General features: G+C 45.2%; 1 protein-coding gene across 2 annotated transcripts in view; it reads right to left on the reverse strand.

The window, feature by feature from the left end:
• CRHR2 (corticotropin releasing hormone receptor 2) overlaps positions 1-21,124 on the reverse strand; it is a 255,839-nt gene that overhangs the window by 99,856 nt on the left and 134,859 nt on the right. For both annotated transcript variants that reach the window (XM_077809521.1, XM_077809522.1), the window contains one exon: positions 4,172-4,257. In XM_077809521.1, coding sequence (XP_077665647.1) covers positions 4,172-4,257 — 86 coding nt within the window. The remainder of the gene's footprint in view (positions 1-4,171; positions 4,258-21,124) is intronic.

Below are 21,124 nucleotides of genomic sequence, written 5' to 3' on the forward strand. Positions count from 1 at the left end.
ATTTTCTGCTGGTTGAGCCCCAGATAGTTCCTGCAGAAAGGGCAGGTATCTCTAGCAGATTCCCTACTGAACCCCTTTGCAGGCTTTGCAGAGTGTCTGGTCAGTCTAGATTTCATCCTGTACCTGCACTGAACTATCATGTCTAGGAGCCCTGACTGTTAGTGCTGACGCTGTCTGCTGCCTTGGTCTTACTGCACACAACACACAAATTTTCTAGAGTCCCTTGAAGGGCTGGTTTGAATTGACCTGTGAGACAAAGGAAACTAGGAGCCCAGTTGTCTATGCTAACTCAAGGCTTCTGTATTTTCTCCCAAAATATTCCTTTAAGCTCCTGGGGGCTTTGACATCCCATTTTGATACACAGCCACATTTGTTGGCTCCTGCTCTGTCTCCTAAAGCAGCTACTTCTCATCCCTTCTCTCTCAGCAATGTCAGAACATGGTCGCCCGCCAAGGGTATGCAGATCAAAACCAGACATGCCCTGTGCACGTGCAGCCACAGAAAGTCCCCCTTTTACAGCGCCTTGTGCACTCTCGCACGGCCTGCGAATGAGAGTGTTACTTTGGGCCAGGTATGGGGAAGGTTTCCATGAGGTGCAAACCTGCTGAGCTAAAACCATATATCAACTTCCCGGGATGCTACCGAACAGTCATCAGTTGATAAGGACTCCTGGTCACCCAAAAGTGCAGGGAGAGGGGCACTGCCCATCACCCAGGGGGAATTTGGAAGTTGAGTGGCCAGAGTATGATGCGCTAGCCATCCCTATATACATAAGGGGCCCCACTTCAATGGGACTATTCCTGAGAGAAAAGTTAAGCATGTGTGTTTGTGGAACGCCCTCGTGAGTGTGTGCTAAAGGCCACCCCTCTCCCCGCTGCTCCCTGTGTCTGTTACTGCCCCAGCTAGGAGCTAGCTTTAGCAAAAGCTGTAGCAGCTTCTGCTTTTGGCTCTGAGGGTTTCCAGTTCTGCTCCTGGTGCACCAGTCACATTTGAAGAATCAGGGCCCAGCCTGCTTTGACGATAAGGATTTAGCCTAAGCATCCAGGTCTGAAAATGGCACCTTTTTATATTAAAAACAGATTAATGGATGCGGTCACTTGGCACCAACTCGCCAATCTGTGGCATCTGTTATGATTATTCAGTAACAATAGGGAATGCATGTGGGTGCACCTCACTTTTAATCAAAAAGAGGATTACAAGGAATCTGTGGGGAACACATTTTTTCACAAATCAACCCAAGTTTTATTCTGACATCTGAGCGCCGGTTAGGTATTTCAGGAATATTCATAAACTTTAATACTTGTAAAGTTTGTCATAACCCTTTAAGGATCTACTAAATGAGTTTTTAAGCTTCTGCAAACACAGAAAGTTCTGGGGAGTGGGAGCGGGGCGGGGAAATCACAGCTTTCATATACTTAAGGAATAGGTTTAAAAAGTTTTACCGTATTATCATAGCTGTAGGATTTTAAAGCAAACAGCAAAGGAGAAAATCCCCTACTGCAGTGGCAACACCTATCCAACCCCTGCAAACAAAGCTCATCTGCATTTGCCTTTACGAGGATGTTAATTGTTCAAAGTCATGCAAGAAAAAGGAGAAGTGGGTTCAGAATGTGTTTCCCTGGACAGGAACAGCAAACATTAGTATTTGGGCTTGAGTGCACCACACCTGCCTGACCTAAGTTAAAGGAAACATATTTCTTGCACTAAAATCACCTTCAAGGCTTTGTTCCCGCCTCCATCTGAACATCTGTTCCCACCTACCCTCTCTCCCGGTGCACTAGGCTCTACCCACTCCTTTAAACCTTAATGAGTCCCTTGTCTCCTTTCACTGGTGACTGATTTTTCCTTATGCCACCCTCGATGCCTTGAACTGTCCCCCCCGTCCAGTGCGCCAGTCAGTCTCAGGACAGGTCTACAAAAGTCATGGGTCGTGACTGCACTATTAGTGCAAATCGCCCCCTGTGATGGCACGACAGACATACTCTCCCATGCCAGCTCCAATTTCTGCCTTAAAGCTCACCTCCTTTCCCGAGCTTACCACCACTAACACCTCTCCTGCTGCGTTAGCAGGTCTCACAACATGCAATGCTTTTCTTCAGGCCCCCGTTCCTGGAGTCATGGGATGTGAGAGACGCTCAGGGTTCATTTTTAAAATAAATGTAAGTGTCTAGCCCACAGGGTTGCAGGGAAGAGCTTGAAAAACGTGACCTGAGGGTACTCTAAAGGCTCGGAAACCAACCAACAGGGAAATGAAAAGCAGCCCATTATTTATGTTTTTAAACAAATCATGGTTTCTAAGGCACTCTCAGGATTTTGGGAGCTCTGTCTGACTCATGAATGTTGAATACTTAGGGTTGGCAATACGGCGAGTCCTGTGCAGTCTATTCTTGCTTTCACACCTGCTCTTAATCCACCTTAACACACAAGTCACATTAAACGAAAGCAAAAAGTTGGAATGAACAACTGAATTCTGAACATGAGCCAGATATTTTTGGTGCTTCCCTCCCTGCCCCCTCTCCTTTGCTAGAATGAGGGCTAATTTAGATTATAAACTCTTCAGGTGGGTGGGACTTCATCTTGGCATATGTTTGTAAAGGGCCTCGCACCTCTCCAGGAAAGGAGAGAAAAAACAAAGTAGTATCCGTAAATCCCTGTGCTTCTGAAGTGAAATTCACCCCTGGGCAGAGAGCTAGCACAAAGCCTAGGTACCACTTACAAACTACAAGTTGGAGAAACAAAAAGGATTAAATTAGCACATGGGCGCTGAACCTGTGCTCTGTGCAAAGGTGAACTTCCCTTTCATCTACGAGGCGAGGCTGCCAATCTGAGAACACAGGATTTCCCACAAAGCTTCCAGCCTTCTTGAAAGAGTCCGTAAAATTCAACAAAGAGGCATAACCTTTCCGTAAGCTCTCGTGTATTACAGGGTGTGCTGGCTCTGCTAAAGGCAGGTGCAGTCCAACCCTTCCGTTACAGGACTCCATTACTGTGGGCTCTCCCTGTGTCTGCTGATGATAAAATGAGCTTGAGGATTGGGAATGAAAGAGGCCATGTACCTTGCGGGACCAGGCGGTAAAAACCCATCAGGCAGCAGTGAATAGATTAGTTCAGCAGTCATAGTAACAACAGTATTACAGTGGCAGTATTGGCCCCGAACGACATTCAGGCCCCATTGTGCTAAGGACTGCACAAGCGCGCAGTCAGAGGCAGTCCCTGCCCCAAAGAGCTTCCAGTCTAAGCAGACCAGACAGACTGAGGGTACGTCTAGGCTGCACGTGTTCACACTCCTGAACTAGCTTGAGCAACAATGGCAGGGAAGCCGTGGCAGCATCGGCTGCACAAACCCACCCAGGGGGTGTGCAGAGAGGGGGGCAAGCAAGGGCATGGTCTCCCCTGCCCCTGAAAAAAAATCTCCATGTGTCCCTGCAGCCTGGGGAGGGAGAAAGCTGAGCTCCTCACCCCCTGCTGGAGTTCCTCGTTGCCTCTGCCTTCACACACCCACCCCTCCCGCCCCACTCACCTCAGCAGGGCTCTGCAAAGCAGCCAGCAGCACTGGGACTGCAGCAGCAGGGTAGGAAAAGCAGCAGGCTGTAGATGTAGGGGCATAGGGAGGAGGAGCTCAGCCGACAGCCAGTTGCTCTGCTGTTTCCTTCTTCCCAGGACAGCAGAGACAGGGAGAGTGCTGCTGCCCGGGGGAGCTGCTCCTGGGTGTCCCTGTTAGAGACGTCCTGAGAAATCTGGGGGTGGTGGTGTCACGTGAACCTTTCTTTAGTGTGTGTTTAATGTGCCCCTCCAAAAACGTTCACATTTAAATTCCCATGCACGCCCCTGAACCCACCCAGGACTCAGGATATGGGCTCGAGCGGCTATTCGGTGCTGCTGTGGCTTCAGTGCTGTTATTTGAGCAAGCTGGCTTGAGGACGTCTACATGTGCTGACGTCACATCACTGGTTGCAGTGCAGACATAACCAAAGAATGGGAGTGGTACTATACCCTCCCCGTTTTTAATTGACACATACAGTAAATGACTTGCCCAAGGTCCCACTGGGACATAGAATCCTCATCACCCGAGTCCCAGACTAGCACCTTAACCACAAGACCCTCCTTCTTTTCCAGTATGCTGATAAAAATGACAACACCTAGAAAAATGGAGAGAAAGAGAGATACAGACCTTGTCGTCCAGAATAGGTTCGCACTGAGAGTAGTTGATCTTGGAAGCCCATGTCCCATTTCCCATGCATTCTCTGTAGGCGTTTCCTAATAGGGACCGAAATAAATAAATAAATGCACACGTTAACCAAAAAAACCCAACAACAACAAAAAAAAACCACCCACGGTGGTAGCTTTCTAGGTATAGATGTTAAATGAGAGCGTTTTCTCTGGATAAATAATGAATTCTGTCTCTGTGGGCTTTGCAGAATAGATAACTTGCCACACTCAGTAAGACAGGAAAGGACTGTGAAGAACACAGAAAAAAGAAGCTTAAAAATAAGGTACATTTTTGCCTGTGCCTGTGTCTCCCCTCTGCAGTCCCTCGAGGGCACGCCATCCAGGCTCCTGGTTCCGTAGCTGTCACCTCTTTTGAGCAGAGACCTTTGTCTCTCTCCTTCCTGACTGGGACTTTTCCAGTCTGCACAGTTCGCTGCCTTCACGGCGATATTCCCAGTAAATCAGACAGCGTAAACAGGCCAGCGTCTGTGCTTTGCTCTCTCTCCAAAGGCTATGAACAGCTGCAATTGCCAGCAGTTACAAGTTACCACACAGCTCTTCCTAAGCAAGCACATTTATACTAAAGGTGAAAGCATTACAGAGAAAACATTAAAAACAATAAAACTTCCATGCATGCTAACTAGCTTACCAGAGATCACCCACCAACTCCAACATGGGCTCTGATAGGAGTCATTCCTTCAAACCCCACCACAGAGTTTATCTGTGGTTACAAGTTCTTAACAGCCTGAGCTCCGAACTATCACCCCCATGAATAGGTTAGTTTTTCTTTTATGCAGTTGGACCTTTGATATTGAGACTCTGGGAACAGATGATCAGCAGACAGCGGTCCCATCCTCAGATCATAGCTTCAAAAGGTTGGTTTTTGCATAGCCAGGAGGTAAGGGGTTTGCATTCACCTCTCCCTAGAGACTCCAGAAGCAAACAGCTTGATACTGTTTCTCCCAAGAGTCCAGTCACATCTGGTACATTGTTCTCAGTACAGTCCTTTGAAGTTCAGAACACTTCCCAGGGTTCACAACACATCTCCCCCCACAGAATTTACATACAATCCCACCCATTAGAATACACAGACCGTTCATTAAATACAACGGACCCAGAACATACTTAAACTCAATTCAGTAAGGTTTCCCACGGATACTGCAGGAAATTGCCATATCTCTCACAGCCTTATGAAAAGGAGGTTAAATAAATTGTGCAAAAATGTTAGTGAAAGTTTGGGTGCCTAATACCACAACTTGGAGTGTGTCATGTAGTTTACAAAGTTGTTACTATACATACTAGGGCCTTGTTCCCCTCTCCCTTACACTGGTGTAAACTGGGAGTAAGGTCAGGTCTACACTGCGAAGTTTTGATGGCATAGCTGTCAGTCAGGAGTGTGAAAAAACCACACCTTCTAGCTCACATAGTTATGATGACAAAACTCCCAGCATAGACACAACTACTCCGACAGAAGAGTGCTTCCATCAGCATAACTAACGTCATTCAGGGAGGCAGTGGTCCTACACTGGCAGGAAAGCCTCCTTGCGTTGGCATATGCCCTGTCTACACTATGGAGCTCTGCTGACATAGCTACACCAGCAAAACATATGTAGTGTAGACAAGGCCTAACTCCTTTGGAGCCACTGACTCTTCCTACGTGCTGCCTTCCTATACAGTAGCATAAAAAGCAAACGACTCAACGAGTCAGGATTTGGATCAAGCTTTGTGGCCTTCCTAACAAATCAGTCACGCAGGCTGAATTCAGGCCAGCTGGCTTTCCCATTGGTTGTTAAAATTCTCGCAGTCAGCTGCATGAGATGCCACAAGTGGGGACAAAACAACATTTCAGTGAGGCTGGGAAAACAACACATGAACTTTGTCTGAATTGATTTCAGCTTTAATTGAGCGTTGTTCGGGCCCAGCCAGCCGTCCTTTAGAAAACAAACCGCCCACAGCAAGAGTCTGAATCTCCACTTGGGAACATGGGTGCAAAGGAGGAGTAACTGCATGGCAGTCCGTGGAGTTACGCTGGCACAAAACTGGCCTGAGCGGGCTCAGAATGAAGCCGAAGCTGCTTCTGCTTTTTTGCCCAAACATTCTGGATGTCTCAAAGGCCGCCATTTGGTTAATGAGAGTTAACACAATACAGATTCCAGTCACTCTGTTTTTTTTGTTCCCCCCTCTGATATAATTGCTTTCTCCTCACTGACTTCTCTGAAAGCAGATAATAATATCATCTAGTCCCTGTCAGACCTCCACTGAATGACTTGCCAGTTCGTCCGGTCTCCTTATTTTAAAAGCATTGTGTCACCTACCAGAACTACAGAGCTCCTGCTCAGCACATCACTGGACCGGACACCATTCTGTGCTGTGAAAGTAACTCTCTCTCACACACACCTCCTCCCCACTCCCGAAGGGGTACCAATACATTAAATGTTTGAAGTCCTTGCCGAGAAATGAGTTCCTAAATTCAATTTCACGTTCATTTGAAATATAGCCTTAAGGGCTGTGCAAAACAGCACATGTCTATTCTAGCTTTGGGGAATACGCCAGATAATCCTGTGGCACCTTGAGAGGAAACTACATGGCTTTGAAGTACAAACCGTTTTATTGTATATAAATTCATCCACCTCCCCACCCCACACAAAAGCGTTGTGTAACGACAACATTTCCCCCCTTTGTCTGTTGCAGGCTATAGCCTATGAGAGAGACACTGACAATTAGATAAGCATAAAATAAAGAATAGACAATTCATTAAAATGCACACAGGACAAAGCTAAGCAACTGCATCATCTTCTCCTCATCTCACCTTTCTCCTCTTTACCCCCATCCTTCCTTTTGTCCTTTTGTCTTCATCATATGGCACCAGGTCAGCCCAGCTGTTACACAGCTGTGCAGCATGGATGGTGGGAATAAGGAGCAAACCAAGAGCCCAAATGCTTACATGCTGCTGAAAATGCCTTTAAAAAAATCACTGAAGCAGTTGCTAGGACAGAATAGGTTGGGTCTTTTTTAGTATTTTTAAATAATGGAAGTTTATGCCAAGAGTTTCTTTAAACCTACCAGTACCTAAGTTAACAATAGGATAGTTCACAAAGGGCTTAGAATCCACATGTATTTGTTACAACACATTTATGATCATTTGAGAGGTGATGCAGGGGTGGGGGGAATCTCCCGGATGGCTACTGAAATCTTGTGTTGATGCTGATGGCTAGTTTGCATTACTGACAACTTTCATGGGGTTCAACAGAGCTGGAATAAATGACACCTAGACACAAACTTGCCACAAATCTGGGCGTGAAGTGACAAACAATGGATCACCTCCTTGCTTATGGCATGTGCTACATCTGTAGAAGACCATTCAATTTCACACAGTGTTGTATGCAGCTGAAACTTGGCTACCTACTTGTGCTGATTCACTGCTTCCTCCCATAGCAACAGGGTTGGATACAATGGGTATGAAACACTGCCAGCGCATTAAGCCAATGAGGCAGGATGATTTTATAGCTCTGAACTCAGCTCTCAACCTAAGCATTCACGTTATTCTCCATTCCAGCACGCATATATTGTATGAAGTGGCCTTACTATACAAGTCAATGGAAGTTAATTTTATCCTTCTGTATCTGCACCTGACACCAGCTGGGAACACCTGAGGGAATGAGCCATCACTATAGCAGGCACTGGTTGAGAAGATACATAACAGTATTCCATTACCTTCTGTTTTCACACACAGGTACTGAAAACAATCACTTTTGGGGATGAAATTTTCCATGCTTATTTTTGGACCAAAGGAATTTGGGGTGTATTGAAAATTGTGTTAAAAATTACAAGCTATCACTTTAAGTGAAGGGGTTTCCAGGTCCTGCTTGCATGCTAGGGGGTGTTGTAGGGAACCATGTGATCTGGGGCTCCAGTCAGTCAGTCTTCAAAGAGCCAGCCTACGGCAAGGTAGGTCCCTTTGCCTTAGGGAGCAGTCTGTTTTGTTTGTTTTTGGTTTCTTGTGGGTTATTTCTAAGAAATAAAGTAGTGTTACATTCCAATGTCCAGAAAGAGTATTTTATGTTTTTTATTTACATTTGTGTGTATGCTGTACTCATAAGGTGATTACAGTACATTTGTTTTATTTTCTGAAAGTTTGAACAAAAACTTTGGCAATTTTTGAGTTATAGGACAGTAAAAACATGTACATTTTCCTTTGTAAATAATTGTAAACCACACCTCTTGAGTAGTGCTACAATAAAAGACTATTGAGCTTGGAATCTGAAACCTGACATGACCATATCCTCACAGAGAACTTCTATTTTGTGCAGTGTGAAAAAAAAAACTGGCTTTGGATTTAATAATTATGCGATGCTTGGACAACTGTGTCCTGAATCTTTAGGGAAGCACTTAAATGGTTTGAATTTCCACTTCCGGGCTCTGTGTGTAAATACACAACATTGCACACGCACTTTGTAGGTGCAAGCACTGAATGGTTCTCATACCTGTTCATATACGACTGAGATTTTTCAGCTGCAAAACCCACTTCTCCCAATGCACTGGCTGAGTGAAAATTCTTACACTTGCTCGTGTTCAGATGCTGGAATATTTAAAATGCAGATGGCAGGCACCCACATCTGCAGAGATCAGGTGCATACACATTCTGGGTATGAACAGTAAGTCCAGGCAGAAGCTCAGTTGAAAGTCTGGCCTCAAGTGCCATGTCCCTCCTGCACTGCTAGGGGGAGACAGTCAGAGAGGAGCATTTGTCCCCAGGGACGGTGAACTCCCAGGCAAGGCAGCTTTAAGTTTTCCCTGGGGTCTGTAAGAATTCTGCCAGCAGAGGCTGCACCAGGGATATGGTGAGTAATAGCATCTCCCAGCTGCCATAGTCCTGCCACGCTCGCAGCCAGCCCCACTCACTTTTTGGTTGCCTATGTTAAAACTGACTCCAGGAGCAATGTTAACTCAGCCGCAGGACACAGATGTACCATTAAACATACAGCTGAAGAGGTTCGTTTGTATCTTATAGGATGGACAGTGCATCAGAGTTTGCTTTCCTTATGGAAGCTGAACTTCCCACCCATCAGCTCATGTAGACGAAGCCTGAAGTCTCCAGCAGGGCTCGCTGCCGCAGCTGCAGTGACCCTATAAAACCACCTGCTGTACTGTGCTGCTGGGAGCCCCTTCAGTATTGCACATGCCTGCCACTGGCTTCAAGGGTTGCCAGGCATGTGCACCCAGGGGGCAAAATGTTAAAGTTATAGCAGATTATCTCTGCGTTCCCTTAAGAAGAGAGAGGCAAAGAGAAAGTCACGCCTGAGACCTCACCCCTCCATCCTTCTATTTATGGCCCCATTACCACAGTATCTCCACAGTAGCCAATATAGCTATTGAGGGAAAAGCAATAAATTGTAGAAACACAGAGACACCGGGGGTGAAATCCCAGCCCCACTGACATCACTGGGAGTTTTTCCAGTGGTTTCAATGGAACTAGGATTTTATCCTAGAACTTTATTAATGGTTGGAAACTAATATCATCGCATAGGATCAACTTTAACCCTTAAGAGGATGGATGGCCCGGTAGTTAGGGTGCTAGCCTGGGGTGTGATGAGACCCCAGTTCAATTCCCTCATCTACCAGAATGACCTTGGGCAAGTGACTTAACCTTTTCCATGCCTCGGTTCCCCACTTGTAAATATGGGGATAATAGCATTGCCCTGCCTCACAGGGGTGTGTGAGGATGAACGCATTAAAAAGAGCTGGGGGGCCATATAAGTACCCAAAAGAGAAGAGCACATGATGGATGTAGGAGTTACATACTCATTCAAAGGCCTGATTGAAGTATCCCTAAGCATAAATCCTCCTCAATCACATACAAACTTCCAGCTAATGAGCACAAAAATACTTCAGATATTTGACCCTCAGCTTAAATGCACTTGTCTTGATCAGTCACAAAACCATTTCACAGGGTTTCTTGCCTGCTGGAGGATGGCTCAAGAGGACACTGGCATGGAGATAAAGTATTTTTCAAAGATTCAAACCTATTCCTAGGAGATGTTATTTCATTTGTCACATGCGGCTCTCAGAGAGAAATTTATTTTATTAATGTCAATGGGTTAAAGTTCAGCTAACAAAGCTGAAAATCAACCTTGGCCTAGCAAGTAACGACCTTCTTAAATAAGGCCCTTAATGAGGGAAATGATCGTTGAAGAAATGTGATTTTTTTTCAATTTTCTTCCCCGAGCGGTTCCTGTGACAAGTATAAAGAAAACTCTTCTAGGAAACAGAAGTGATCCCATTTGAAAGCAGGGTATGAAGTAGTAAGGGAAGGTACTCTAACAGCAATGAAACAGAGGCTTAGCTGTACAGCACCTTCCATTTTGAAGGACCTCAAAACTACAGCTGGTCAGAACATTGTTACCGAACTGTTTCAGGGAGACATATTTGTTTCCAGATCGGGGGTGACAGTTTGTGGCAGGCTAAGGCACCGAGAGGGTCCCCTGTAAGCCAGATCCAGTCCACGAAGACCTTCCGTTTTGCCTGCCAGGCATTAGCTGCTCCATCCAGGTCCCCACTGAGGGCTCTGCAGTAGGGATGGGCCCTGGTACCTGGCTCCAGCAACTGTGTTTCCCTGCCCAGCCGGCAGCATTTCCATGCTGACCTGCCTGAGTGCCCCCCAGTCCCACCAGTTCCAATGACGCTCTGCAGCCAGGAGGGAAATGGCCAGAACTACCAGGAGCTCAGGGCCAACCAGAGCCAGATACGGGGTCTGCCTTTACAGCAGAGCCCCTAGTTGGGACCAGGAAGGAACAGCGGACACCCATCAGGCCAAATGGAAGGCCCTCGCCTGTGGCTCCAGCTCCTGTGTTCCCATGCCAGGTGCCCCCTTTCACTCCTCTGCGGATATTGGGCCAGGAGTGGTGGTGCTCAGATGCTGGTCAGGACAGGGACACTGCAAGCCAGGAGAAGGCTGGAGAGTGGAAGGACAGAGCAGCTGAAAGCCCAGGGTGGATCCAGAGCTGAGTAGTGGGGCCACCCACCCATCAGAGCCCCAGCTGGGAGCAGGAGCCAGGCAGTGGACAACAACAGTTTGGGCTCCACAACTGAGCTCTTCAGGGGGCAACACTGCCACTAGTGACAGCGATTCTATAAGCTAGTGATTAGGGCACTGGGCTGGAATATGGGTGTTTCAGGTTCAACTCTCTTGATTTAGAGCAGAGAATTTTATCCCAGATCACTCCAAATCAGGCAGACCAGGGACCTGAACCTGCGGCTCCCACAGCCCAGGCCAGTGCTCAAGCCACTAGGCTACAGGGTGTGTAGGTGTGCACACATACACACACACACACACACACACACACACACACACACACACTCTCTCTCTCTCTCTCTTAATCTGCCTTAGGGAATAAAACACCCTAAACCAGGCATTCAGTAACAAGAATACAAAGTTTAAACTAACTGCCATATGCCTCTATTCCATGTGGAACATAAGGCCTTCACCACGACACTCCATCTTTGATGGTTTCTTGCTGCAGTCTTCACTTCTTCCCAGGTAATGCTGATAGCTGTCAATTCTCCTTCTTGTTTGCGTGTAAAAAAACAGCCACTGGGGGGAGTGGGCAGATAGTTAAATCAGGAGATGTGTGGCTATCTAGTTTTAGGTGTATTTGTTGTTGGCAACGGCAGGAAGTGGGGTGCCTGCAGAGCTACTGCAGACATATGTGTATGTCTGGCCTGAACGAAGACTCTTAATACCTAACAAGGCTGACGTATGTATGGTTTTACACTACAACACATGGCGATGAGACAGAGCTGAACTTACAAAAATGAAAAAAAAAAGAGAAAGATTTGTGAAGTCATCTGTAAGTCAGGCCTACAAACCCTTACAAACATATGGTAAATGACTACAACCCTTGGGACTATTTCACCATGATTTAATCCACCACACCAAACTTGGGAAGAGTACCGTGAAAGAGCTTATTTTTTCCACTGCTAATGGTATTTCAGATGATTCTAAAAAGAAAGCTATCACAGTCAACAGCGTAGGGACCAAGACTTACAGTTTAACGAGAAACCTGTTAATCCCTGAAGAGCCTGTAGACAAAAGCTTGATGAGCTAGGAAATCTGTTAAAAAATGTTTCAACCCAACACCTAGTGAAACAGTAGAACGACTGAAGTTTAACTCTCGGTCAAGGGCAGCAGGAAGACAGTAACAGAATTTGTGGCAGAACCGAGGAAGCTCTCTCAAGACTGTAGTTACGGTGTGTCCCTGACACACGTGCTAAGAGACAGATTAGTTTGTGGCATTAATGATGACAAAAAGGCAAAGGAGATTACTGTCTGGATGACAGTTAACATTTGAAACAGCTCTGAAATTGGCGCAGGCTATGGAATCAGCAAATAACATTTTACAGGATTTACAAACACAAACCACAGGGCAGATGGAAATAGCACACAAGAAATAGAAGGTAGGTGGAAAAAAATATGCAAGGCGACCTGGGAAACAGATCCAGTCAGCTAGCAGAGAGTGTTATAGTCATGGAGGCAAACGCAACCCAATGGATTGCGGACTGAAATAACGAGAAACGTCACATCTACAGGTGGACAGGACACATCTGAAGTATGTCAAAACAATACCAGGAAAGCAGAGACACAAAACCATGATAAAAAGCAGCCTCATAGCCTTGGTACTTTTCATGTACTTTAGGTGAAAAGCAGTGAAAAAGAAGATGAAGTAGCAGCTTATACTATCTATAGTATAACAAACAAATATTCCTGAAATAGGTCCCATTCATATTGGGCTGTCTGTAAAGGGAAACAAAACATATGATTTGCGCTGTACATGGGAGATAATGTAACTATTATAAGCCAAGAACCATATGGGCCCTTGTGGAAAGATAGTGAGCCACCTTCGCTGCAGAAAGGCATCTACCATTTCTAGGAGTCTCGGGCACTGGCCCTGACTGGCTCAGAAGAGGGTGACTGGCTGACCTTTCACTGGATTCACTGATTTCACTTGAAATCAGAACACGATCTAGTTCTGGAAACTTTTAAATACACATACAGAAGTATTTAAAGATGAACTGGATACTTTAAAAGGCACTGCTGCTAAAGTCTACGTAAACCCAAATGTCATGCCTTGTTATTTCAAACCCAGATCTGTACCCCGTGTCATGAAACAAAATGTTGAAATGGAGTTAAAAAGACTACAGGCAACTGGCATTATTGAACATGTAAAGTTTTCTAGATAGGCTGCCCCAAAAGTCCCAGTGAAGAAGCCAGTTGGCTCCATATGACTACGTGGTGACTATAAGTTGACTGTAAATAGGATCTCAATTAAAACAGCGCCCAATTCCAAAAACTGAACTGCTCTTTGCAGTTTTAGCAGGAGGGCAATTGTTCACAAAGTTACATCTGAGCCAGGCCTGCCAACAGATCATCCTGGAAGAAGACTGCAAGCAGTATGTCATTGTAAATTCTCCAAGACTGTTCAAATATAATCAGTTACTTTTTGGTAGGTCCTCAGCCCCTGCTATTTTCCAAAGAACCATGGGGGGATTGATTCAGGGAATTCCACGTGTGGCAGTATATCTGGATGATATATTAATCACAGGTCCCACAGAATCTGAACATTTACAAAATTTAGCAGAAGAGCAAAACAGGCTAAAGGAAACAGGTCTGCACCGAAAACGGAGTAAGTGTTCCTTCCTGGCATACAAAGTGATATCCTTGGGCTGTAAAGTGGATGCCCAGGGACACCACCAAGTGAGAGATAAAGTCAAAGCAATTAAGGATGCTCTGGCACCTAGGAATAGTTCAGAGCTGAAGGCTTACTGAGGCTTGCTGAATTTCCCGAGTAAGTTTTTGCCAAACTTAACACTTCTAATGCCTCTGTATATGTTACTTAAAAAGGGGGTTAAACGGTATTGGAAATCAGCTCACGAACAAGTGTTTCAGGATTCTAAATTATTGCTGCAGACCTCATAAGTCCTGGACCATTATGAGGCTGACAAACAACTGATGTTGATTTGCGATGCATCTTTGGAATTGGAGCTGTTTTAGCTCACCGGATGGAGGATGGATAAGAAAAGCTAACTGAATTTGCATCCCAGACTGTCTTCTGCTAGTCATAATTATTAATAGCTAGATTGAGAGGGATTAGCTGTTCTTTGGGGTGCAGAAGATATTTCTATTATATATAGGCACTGATTTATAATTTGCACCGATGAAACCCCTACTCACATTGTTTAATGAGATGAAAATTATGCCACAGATGGCATCACTCAGGATCCAGAGATGTCCAGTGACACTAAGGGTCTATGAATATAGCATTGTATACAAAACTGGCCAGAAGTTGGGAAATACAGATGCTTTAAGCCAGTTGCTTTTACTAAAGACACATGAACAAGATAAAAAAAAGTGAAGAGAGTGTTACTAATGGACTGTCTTCATACACCTCCAATGACACCATTACAGGTAAAAGTACTGGATCTATACCAGTCCATGATTCACAAAAGTTTGAGAATTTGTGTTAAAGTGATGGCCACAGACCAAAGCTGATCAGAAGCTCACACCTTATTATAAGTGACACAGTGAACTCAGTGTGCAAGATGGGTATGTATTATGGCATGGTCCTCATTCCAAAGCAAGGATGTGAAGTATGGATGAACTCCATCAACACACCCCATACGTGCCCCCATGACCCCGAGAGCTATGCTGGCAGAAGCATAATTCCTGGTTGGTCACCCATGACAGACAGACCAAATGCAAGTCCGTTAGCCCTCCTAGTAAGGGGTTGGGATTGAGCTAACAACCTGTTCCTGTTAAAAAAAGTAATTACAGAAACCTACACTTCTGTTCAGCTCACCAAACCAAGTCATTGTTAGACATATAATAGAAATACAAGTAGATCTCATTTAGATGAAAACTTTGGGAAGTACCTGAAAAAAAATCTCTCTCATTATGGTGTGAAGAAGAAAGCCTCGAAAAAAAACACATTTTTTGGACATTACATAGAACTCAAAAATTATTAAAACGAAACCCCGAAAAACAGAAGCCCCATCTCCAGTTCCTCAATCCTGGTGCAACATACAACAGCCTCACGGGTGCCCTAAGTTTCACCCAGCCGCCTATGGCCAAAATGCCCTGCTTTAGTATCTGGACATTGCTGCTCAAGAAGTGAGAGTAGTTAGTGATAACAGGCAAGGGATGTGAGAAAAAGCAAGGGAGAGCAGGAGGTGGGAAGAGAGGCAGAGGGATTCAGGAAGAAGGAATTTAAGCAGGACTGAGAGTCAGGGAAGGCCAAAAGTAGGGAGAAGAAGGAGAGAAAAGTAATTGGTCACCAAAGCTCCCTTAAAAAATATTTGATTTGAACTAGAATGTATGGATTGTCAGAGGTCAACCCAGCTAACTGGCTAATCCATGTGCAATGTCATCTCTTCCTTCACTGCTTTCACACTCAACATCCCTTTGGGGCTGCTTCTTTTTATAGCAGCAAATGCTCTTTCCTTTCAAAATACTACAGCACCGTAAGTGTGGCTTGAAAATCCCACTAGCCTTCAAATGGACTCAGCTTGCACAAGAGCGGCCTACTTTTAATTAGTATCAAAATTAGCAAAACACTGTGTATGTACAGAATTTGCAGTAAGTCATTAGGTTTCTAAAAGCTTCCCTTCCAACGAGAGGTCCACAGTTATCTCACTGTCCTCTGTTATCTCTTGTCTTACACTTACATTGAAAGTTCTTTTGGGCATTTGTTATGTTTTTACAGTGCCCACCCAGCACAACAGAACCTTGGCCACTAGGTACTACAAACAAATTGTATAAACAACAAAGTCCCATTAAAGGTCATGTAATTTTACACCCATCTTACTGTCATGATTATTTGCCAACTTGTAGGGCCAATTTGTGATCTCTTGATGAGTAATTCCAGGGAAAATGGAGGAACTGCTCACCAATGGGAGTCAGGGATTCACAGTCTGTACCACTGAGCACTTTGATTCTCATGTACTTTATCATGCTGTCTCAACAGGCAGAATAAGAGAAAAAGATAAAGATCAATATAAAAGAGCAAAGGCAATTAAACCTAACATTCAAATACATGAATCTTCCACTTAAGGTTAGAAACAATAAAACAGGCCTTTTGCTATATATTCAGAGAAAGAAAATGCATGAGCTGGAGCACCTAAATCTGTGCAGTTCTTCTTTGGGTACTGAGGGCTGCCTGTGAGATGCCCAGTGCTCGTGATCTCTTCAATGACGAATAAACAAAAGAATTAGAACATTTGCTTTGCCAGACTAGATCAGACCTGTGGTCCATTGGGTTCAATATCCAGTGTCTGACAGTGCAAGAAAACATGCAACAGGCAGATGTGGGATAATCTGCCCTCCCTGACGGTCTCATTCCAACCCCTAATAGGTAGAGGTTAGTTCACATCCATTTTACACCATCCGCAATGCCTTTTGTTACCAACTTCATCACCGTCTATTGCTAATGCAAAGAGTGTTGGTGACACCACGCATCCCTATCCTACTCCAGTCACAATATCAAACCCCTCACCCAGGCTTGTTTCCAATCTTACTATGCATCTAACTTCCATCATATAAACTCTGTATTATATTGATCAGTTTGTCTTGCATCTCTTAGCTGCTAGCAATATCCACAGGGTGTCTCTGGGGACACCATTGAATACCTTCTTTAAGTCAATAAAGTTGATTAAGATGGATTTTTTCAGACAGTGGCTTTTTTGAGGATCTACCTGGACAGAACCCAGTCTGTTCTTCTAGTAATTTTTCATCCACCATCTTGTCCATTCTGTTCAGCATAACAGTAGCCAATATTTTACCTGGGATTGATAACAGTACAATACCTTTTCCGGCAATTCCACAACACCACCATCTTTCCAGTCTTGGGGCACTTGTTCTTCCTCCCATATTTCATTAGAGTTTTGTTAGCTGCTCCATCAGAATTTCACCTCCTGCCCTTGGTACCTTTATTTGAATTCTGGTAGTTCACTGGGTCCCAGCTCTCCCCTGTCTCCAGCATCCCTCACCAGCTATCACTTCAATGTGGTGGCAGTCCACCTTTCGGTAGATAGTGATAGGGTCGCCAATTACGTTTGCCCCCTTCCAGGGTAACAGAGTCCAACAAAATACACAGTCCACCCCCAACAAAGGGGTTACAGCCCATCTCCAGATCCCTATGGATGGCACGCCTTTCAATTCAGACTTACAATGTCTTTATCCTCTCCTCCTGTCCAATGGGAAATGGGAAGGGGTTTACTTCCCTTCCACAAAAAGGGCGATTGGTAGGGGAGCTCAGGGCCTCCCCATCTACCAGGCTCAGACCCAGGGCCCTATGAGAGGCAGTGATATCCAACACCCTGGAGTGCTTTGAGACTGCTTTCCTTGGCCACTTCCTACTACTTGCTTCTTCACAAGGCTCAAAGTTCTTCACTTAAAGTCCAACAGAAAAATAGCAAAAAAACAAATGAATCTTCAGGCCAGATGGTAGTCCTCTTTCCAGGCTATTCCTAGCTTCCAACTGGCCCAAGTTCCTGGGTTTCATTCCCAACACCAAGGTGGTCACACTCCTCTCTACCCAGAGTTTAAGGCAGGCTGTGGTCCCTGTTTGGGTCCTGTCTCCAATCAGGATTCCAGCTCAGTCTCCCAGGCATCTCTCAGCCCTCAGCCTAAGGGAGAAAGCTCCCTTTACCTCTCACTTGGTTCTCTTCCCTTGACCCTCCCTTTAGGGTCTGGGGTAGCTGCCACTTGCAGGCCCTTCCTTGCAGTAAGAACTCCTGCTGTCCCCTTATTCAGGATCTCCCAAGATGGGCCTCTCCTCCAGACAGTTTAATACGGAATGAAAGTGTTCTGTCCATTGTCTGGCTTGTTTCTCATTAGTGTTCAACATCTGTTCCTGAAACCCCCTGACAGGCATCACCTGTGATAGTCTGGTTCTTCCCGAGATGTCTTCCACTATTCTACAGAGCTGCTTAAAAAGTTTCCCCTCTGTGCTGCTGCTTCTGCCTCTGCAGCTTTCATGTGGCCCCAGGTGTTTCTATTTTGCTTGCATCTCTCCTTTATTTCTGTGTCCCTCTGCAGCTTCCTTTCAGAGCTCTACTTGTGTCTTGCACGGTTCTTTTTTTCCCCTTCAGAACTTTCCACTCAATCACTGCCTGGATTCCAGCTGTATTTTATGTCTCTTTCTTCCACCCTGTTCGATGGCCCATTACTTCCTCTGCTGTCTCAACTGCTGTCTTCTTCCACTTTGACCATTTGTCTTCCAGACTATCATCAGCCTGGTTCGGAAAAACACTGGAACAATTGCTAAGTGCAATCTTGAATCTGATCTCCGTTTCTTGGCCCTTGAGCTTCTCTACTGCTGCAACAGACTTTTTGTCAGTCTTTGTGATCTTTCTGAGTTTAAGCAGTAATGTGGCCACTAAAAGATAATGATCTGAGACAACACCTGCTCCTCTGCTGACTGACATCCCATGATCTCCATGTCAGCTTGTGAATCCTGAAGACACTGTCTCCTTTGAACTGGACTAGGAACGCACAGACTTTCTGTGAGGAACTGCAAAGAAATCATAGAATATCAGGGTTGGAAGGGACCTCAGGAAGTCACCTAGTCCAACCCCCTGCTCAAAGCAGCACCAATCCCCAACTAAATCATCCCAGTCAGGGCTTTGTCAAGCCTGACCTTAAAAATATCTAAGGAAGGAGATTCCACCACCTCCCTAGCTAATGCATTCCAGTGTTTTACCACCCTCCTGGTGAAAAAGTTTTTCCTAATATCCAACCTAAACCTCCCCCACTGCAACTTGAGACCATTACTCCTTGTTCTGTCATCAGCTACCACTGAGAACAGTCTAGATCCATCCTCTTTGGAACCCCCTTTCAGGTAGTTGAAAGCAGCTACCAAATCCCCCCTCATTCTTCTCTTCCGCAGACTAAACAATCCCAGTTCCCTCAGCCTCTCCTCATAAGTCATGTGTTCCAGTCCCCTAATCATTTTTGTTGCCCTCCGCTGGATGCTTTCCAATTTTTCTACATCCTTCTTGTAGCATGGGGCCCAAAACTGGACACAGTATTCCAGATGAGGTCTCACCAAGGTTGAATAGAGGGGAACGATCACGTCCCTCCATCTGCTGGCAATGCCCCTACATATACATCCCAAAATGCCATTGGCCTTCCTGGCAACAAGGGCATACTGTTGACTCATATCCAGCTTCTCGTCCACTGTAACCCCTAGGTCCTTTTCTGCAGAACTGCTGCCGAGCCATTCGATCTCTAGTCTGTAGCGGAGCATGGGATTCTTCCGTCCTAAATGCAGGACTCTGCACTTGTCCTTGTTGAACCTCATCAGATTTCTTTTCGCCCAATCCTCTAATTTGTCTAGGGCCCTCTGTATCCTATCCCTACCCTCCAGCGTATCTACCTCTCCTCCCAGTTTAGTGTCATCTGCAAACTTGCTGAGGGTGCAATCCACACCATCCTCCAGATCATTTATGAAGATATTGAACAAAACCAGCCCGAGGACCGACCCTTGGGGCACTCCACTTGATACTGGCTGCCAACTAGACATGGAGCCATTGATCACTACCCGTTGAGCCCGACAATCTAGCTAGCTTTCTATCCATCTTATAGTCCATTCATCCAGCCCATACTTCTTTAACTTGCTGGCAAGACTACTGTGGGAGACAGTGTCAAAAGCTTTGCTAAAGTCAAGGAACAACACGTCCACTGCTTTCCCTTCATCCACTGAGCCAGTTATCTCGTCATAGAAGGCAATTAGATTAGTCAGGCATGACTTGCCCTTGGTGAATCCATGCTGACTGTTCCTGATCACTTTCCTCTCCTTTAAGTACTTCAGAATTGATTCCTTGAGGACCTGCTCCATGATTTTTCCAGGGACTGAGGTGAAGCTGACTGGCCTGTAGTTCCCAGGATCCTCCTTCTTCCCTTTTTTAAAGATGAGCATGCCCATATGGAAATTACCCCAGCAGTTGGGTGGGAAGTTATGAAAAGGAAATTATCTCAGAAGGGCTGGAATGTTAAGACAGTGGAACTGAGCACCCTTAATGAGCCAAAGGAGAGTGGTCTAGCACAGGGCAGGAGTCAGGATATCTGAGTTCTATTCCCAGCTCTGCAATCATGGGCAAGTCACACTCCCTTGAATGTTGAGTTGGAATCTTCCTCAGATAGTCTAGGTGGTGGAAAAGACTTCCTAAATTCACATCCCGCTTCAGAGTAACTTTGCAGCAGAGGGAAGGCAGAATCTGATGCTTGGATCTGAAGCATCAGGTGCCAGAAGAGACTGAATTAAATTTGCATATTCCTGAAGGATACTCATAAAAATAGTCAGGAAAAAAAGAGGTGCAAGGGAGAACTCCAGTATGAAAAAGACAGTGTTTGGAAAGTTCAGAGTAGGTGAACCTGTTCTCTAGGGTGATGATAGTTACAAGTAGCTATTAATGTGGTTTCATTCCAGTAAAACAGACTATTAGTCATTTTCATGTACTTACAGTGCTGAACTACAAGACATGTTCAAGCTGGGAGGGTTACAAGTGCTTTGGAGGAAAGGATTATAATTCAAAATGATCTGGACAAACTGGAGAAATGGTCCGAAGTAAATAGGATGATTTTCAAAAAGGACAAATGCAAAGTACTCCACTTAGGAAGGAACAATCCATTGCACACGTTCAAAATGGGAAATGACTGCCTAAGAAGGAGTACTGTGGAAAGGGATCTGGGGGTCATAGTGGACAAGAAGCTAAATATGAATCATAGATTCATAGATTCATAGATATTTAGGTCAGAAGGGACCATTATGATCATCTAGTCTGACCTCCTGCACAACGCAGGCCACAGAATTTCACCCACCACTCCTACAAAAAAAACCTCACACCTATATCTGTGCTATTG

Source organism: Eretmochelys imbricata, chromosome 2, assembly GCF_965152235.1.
Source record: "Eretmochelys imbricata isolate rEreImb1 chromosome 2, rEreImb1.hap1, whole genome shotgun sequence".
Lineage (NCBI taxonomy): Eukaryota > Metazoa > Chordata > Testudines > Cheloniidae > Eretmochelys > Eretmochelys imbricata.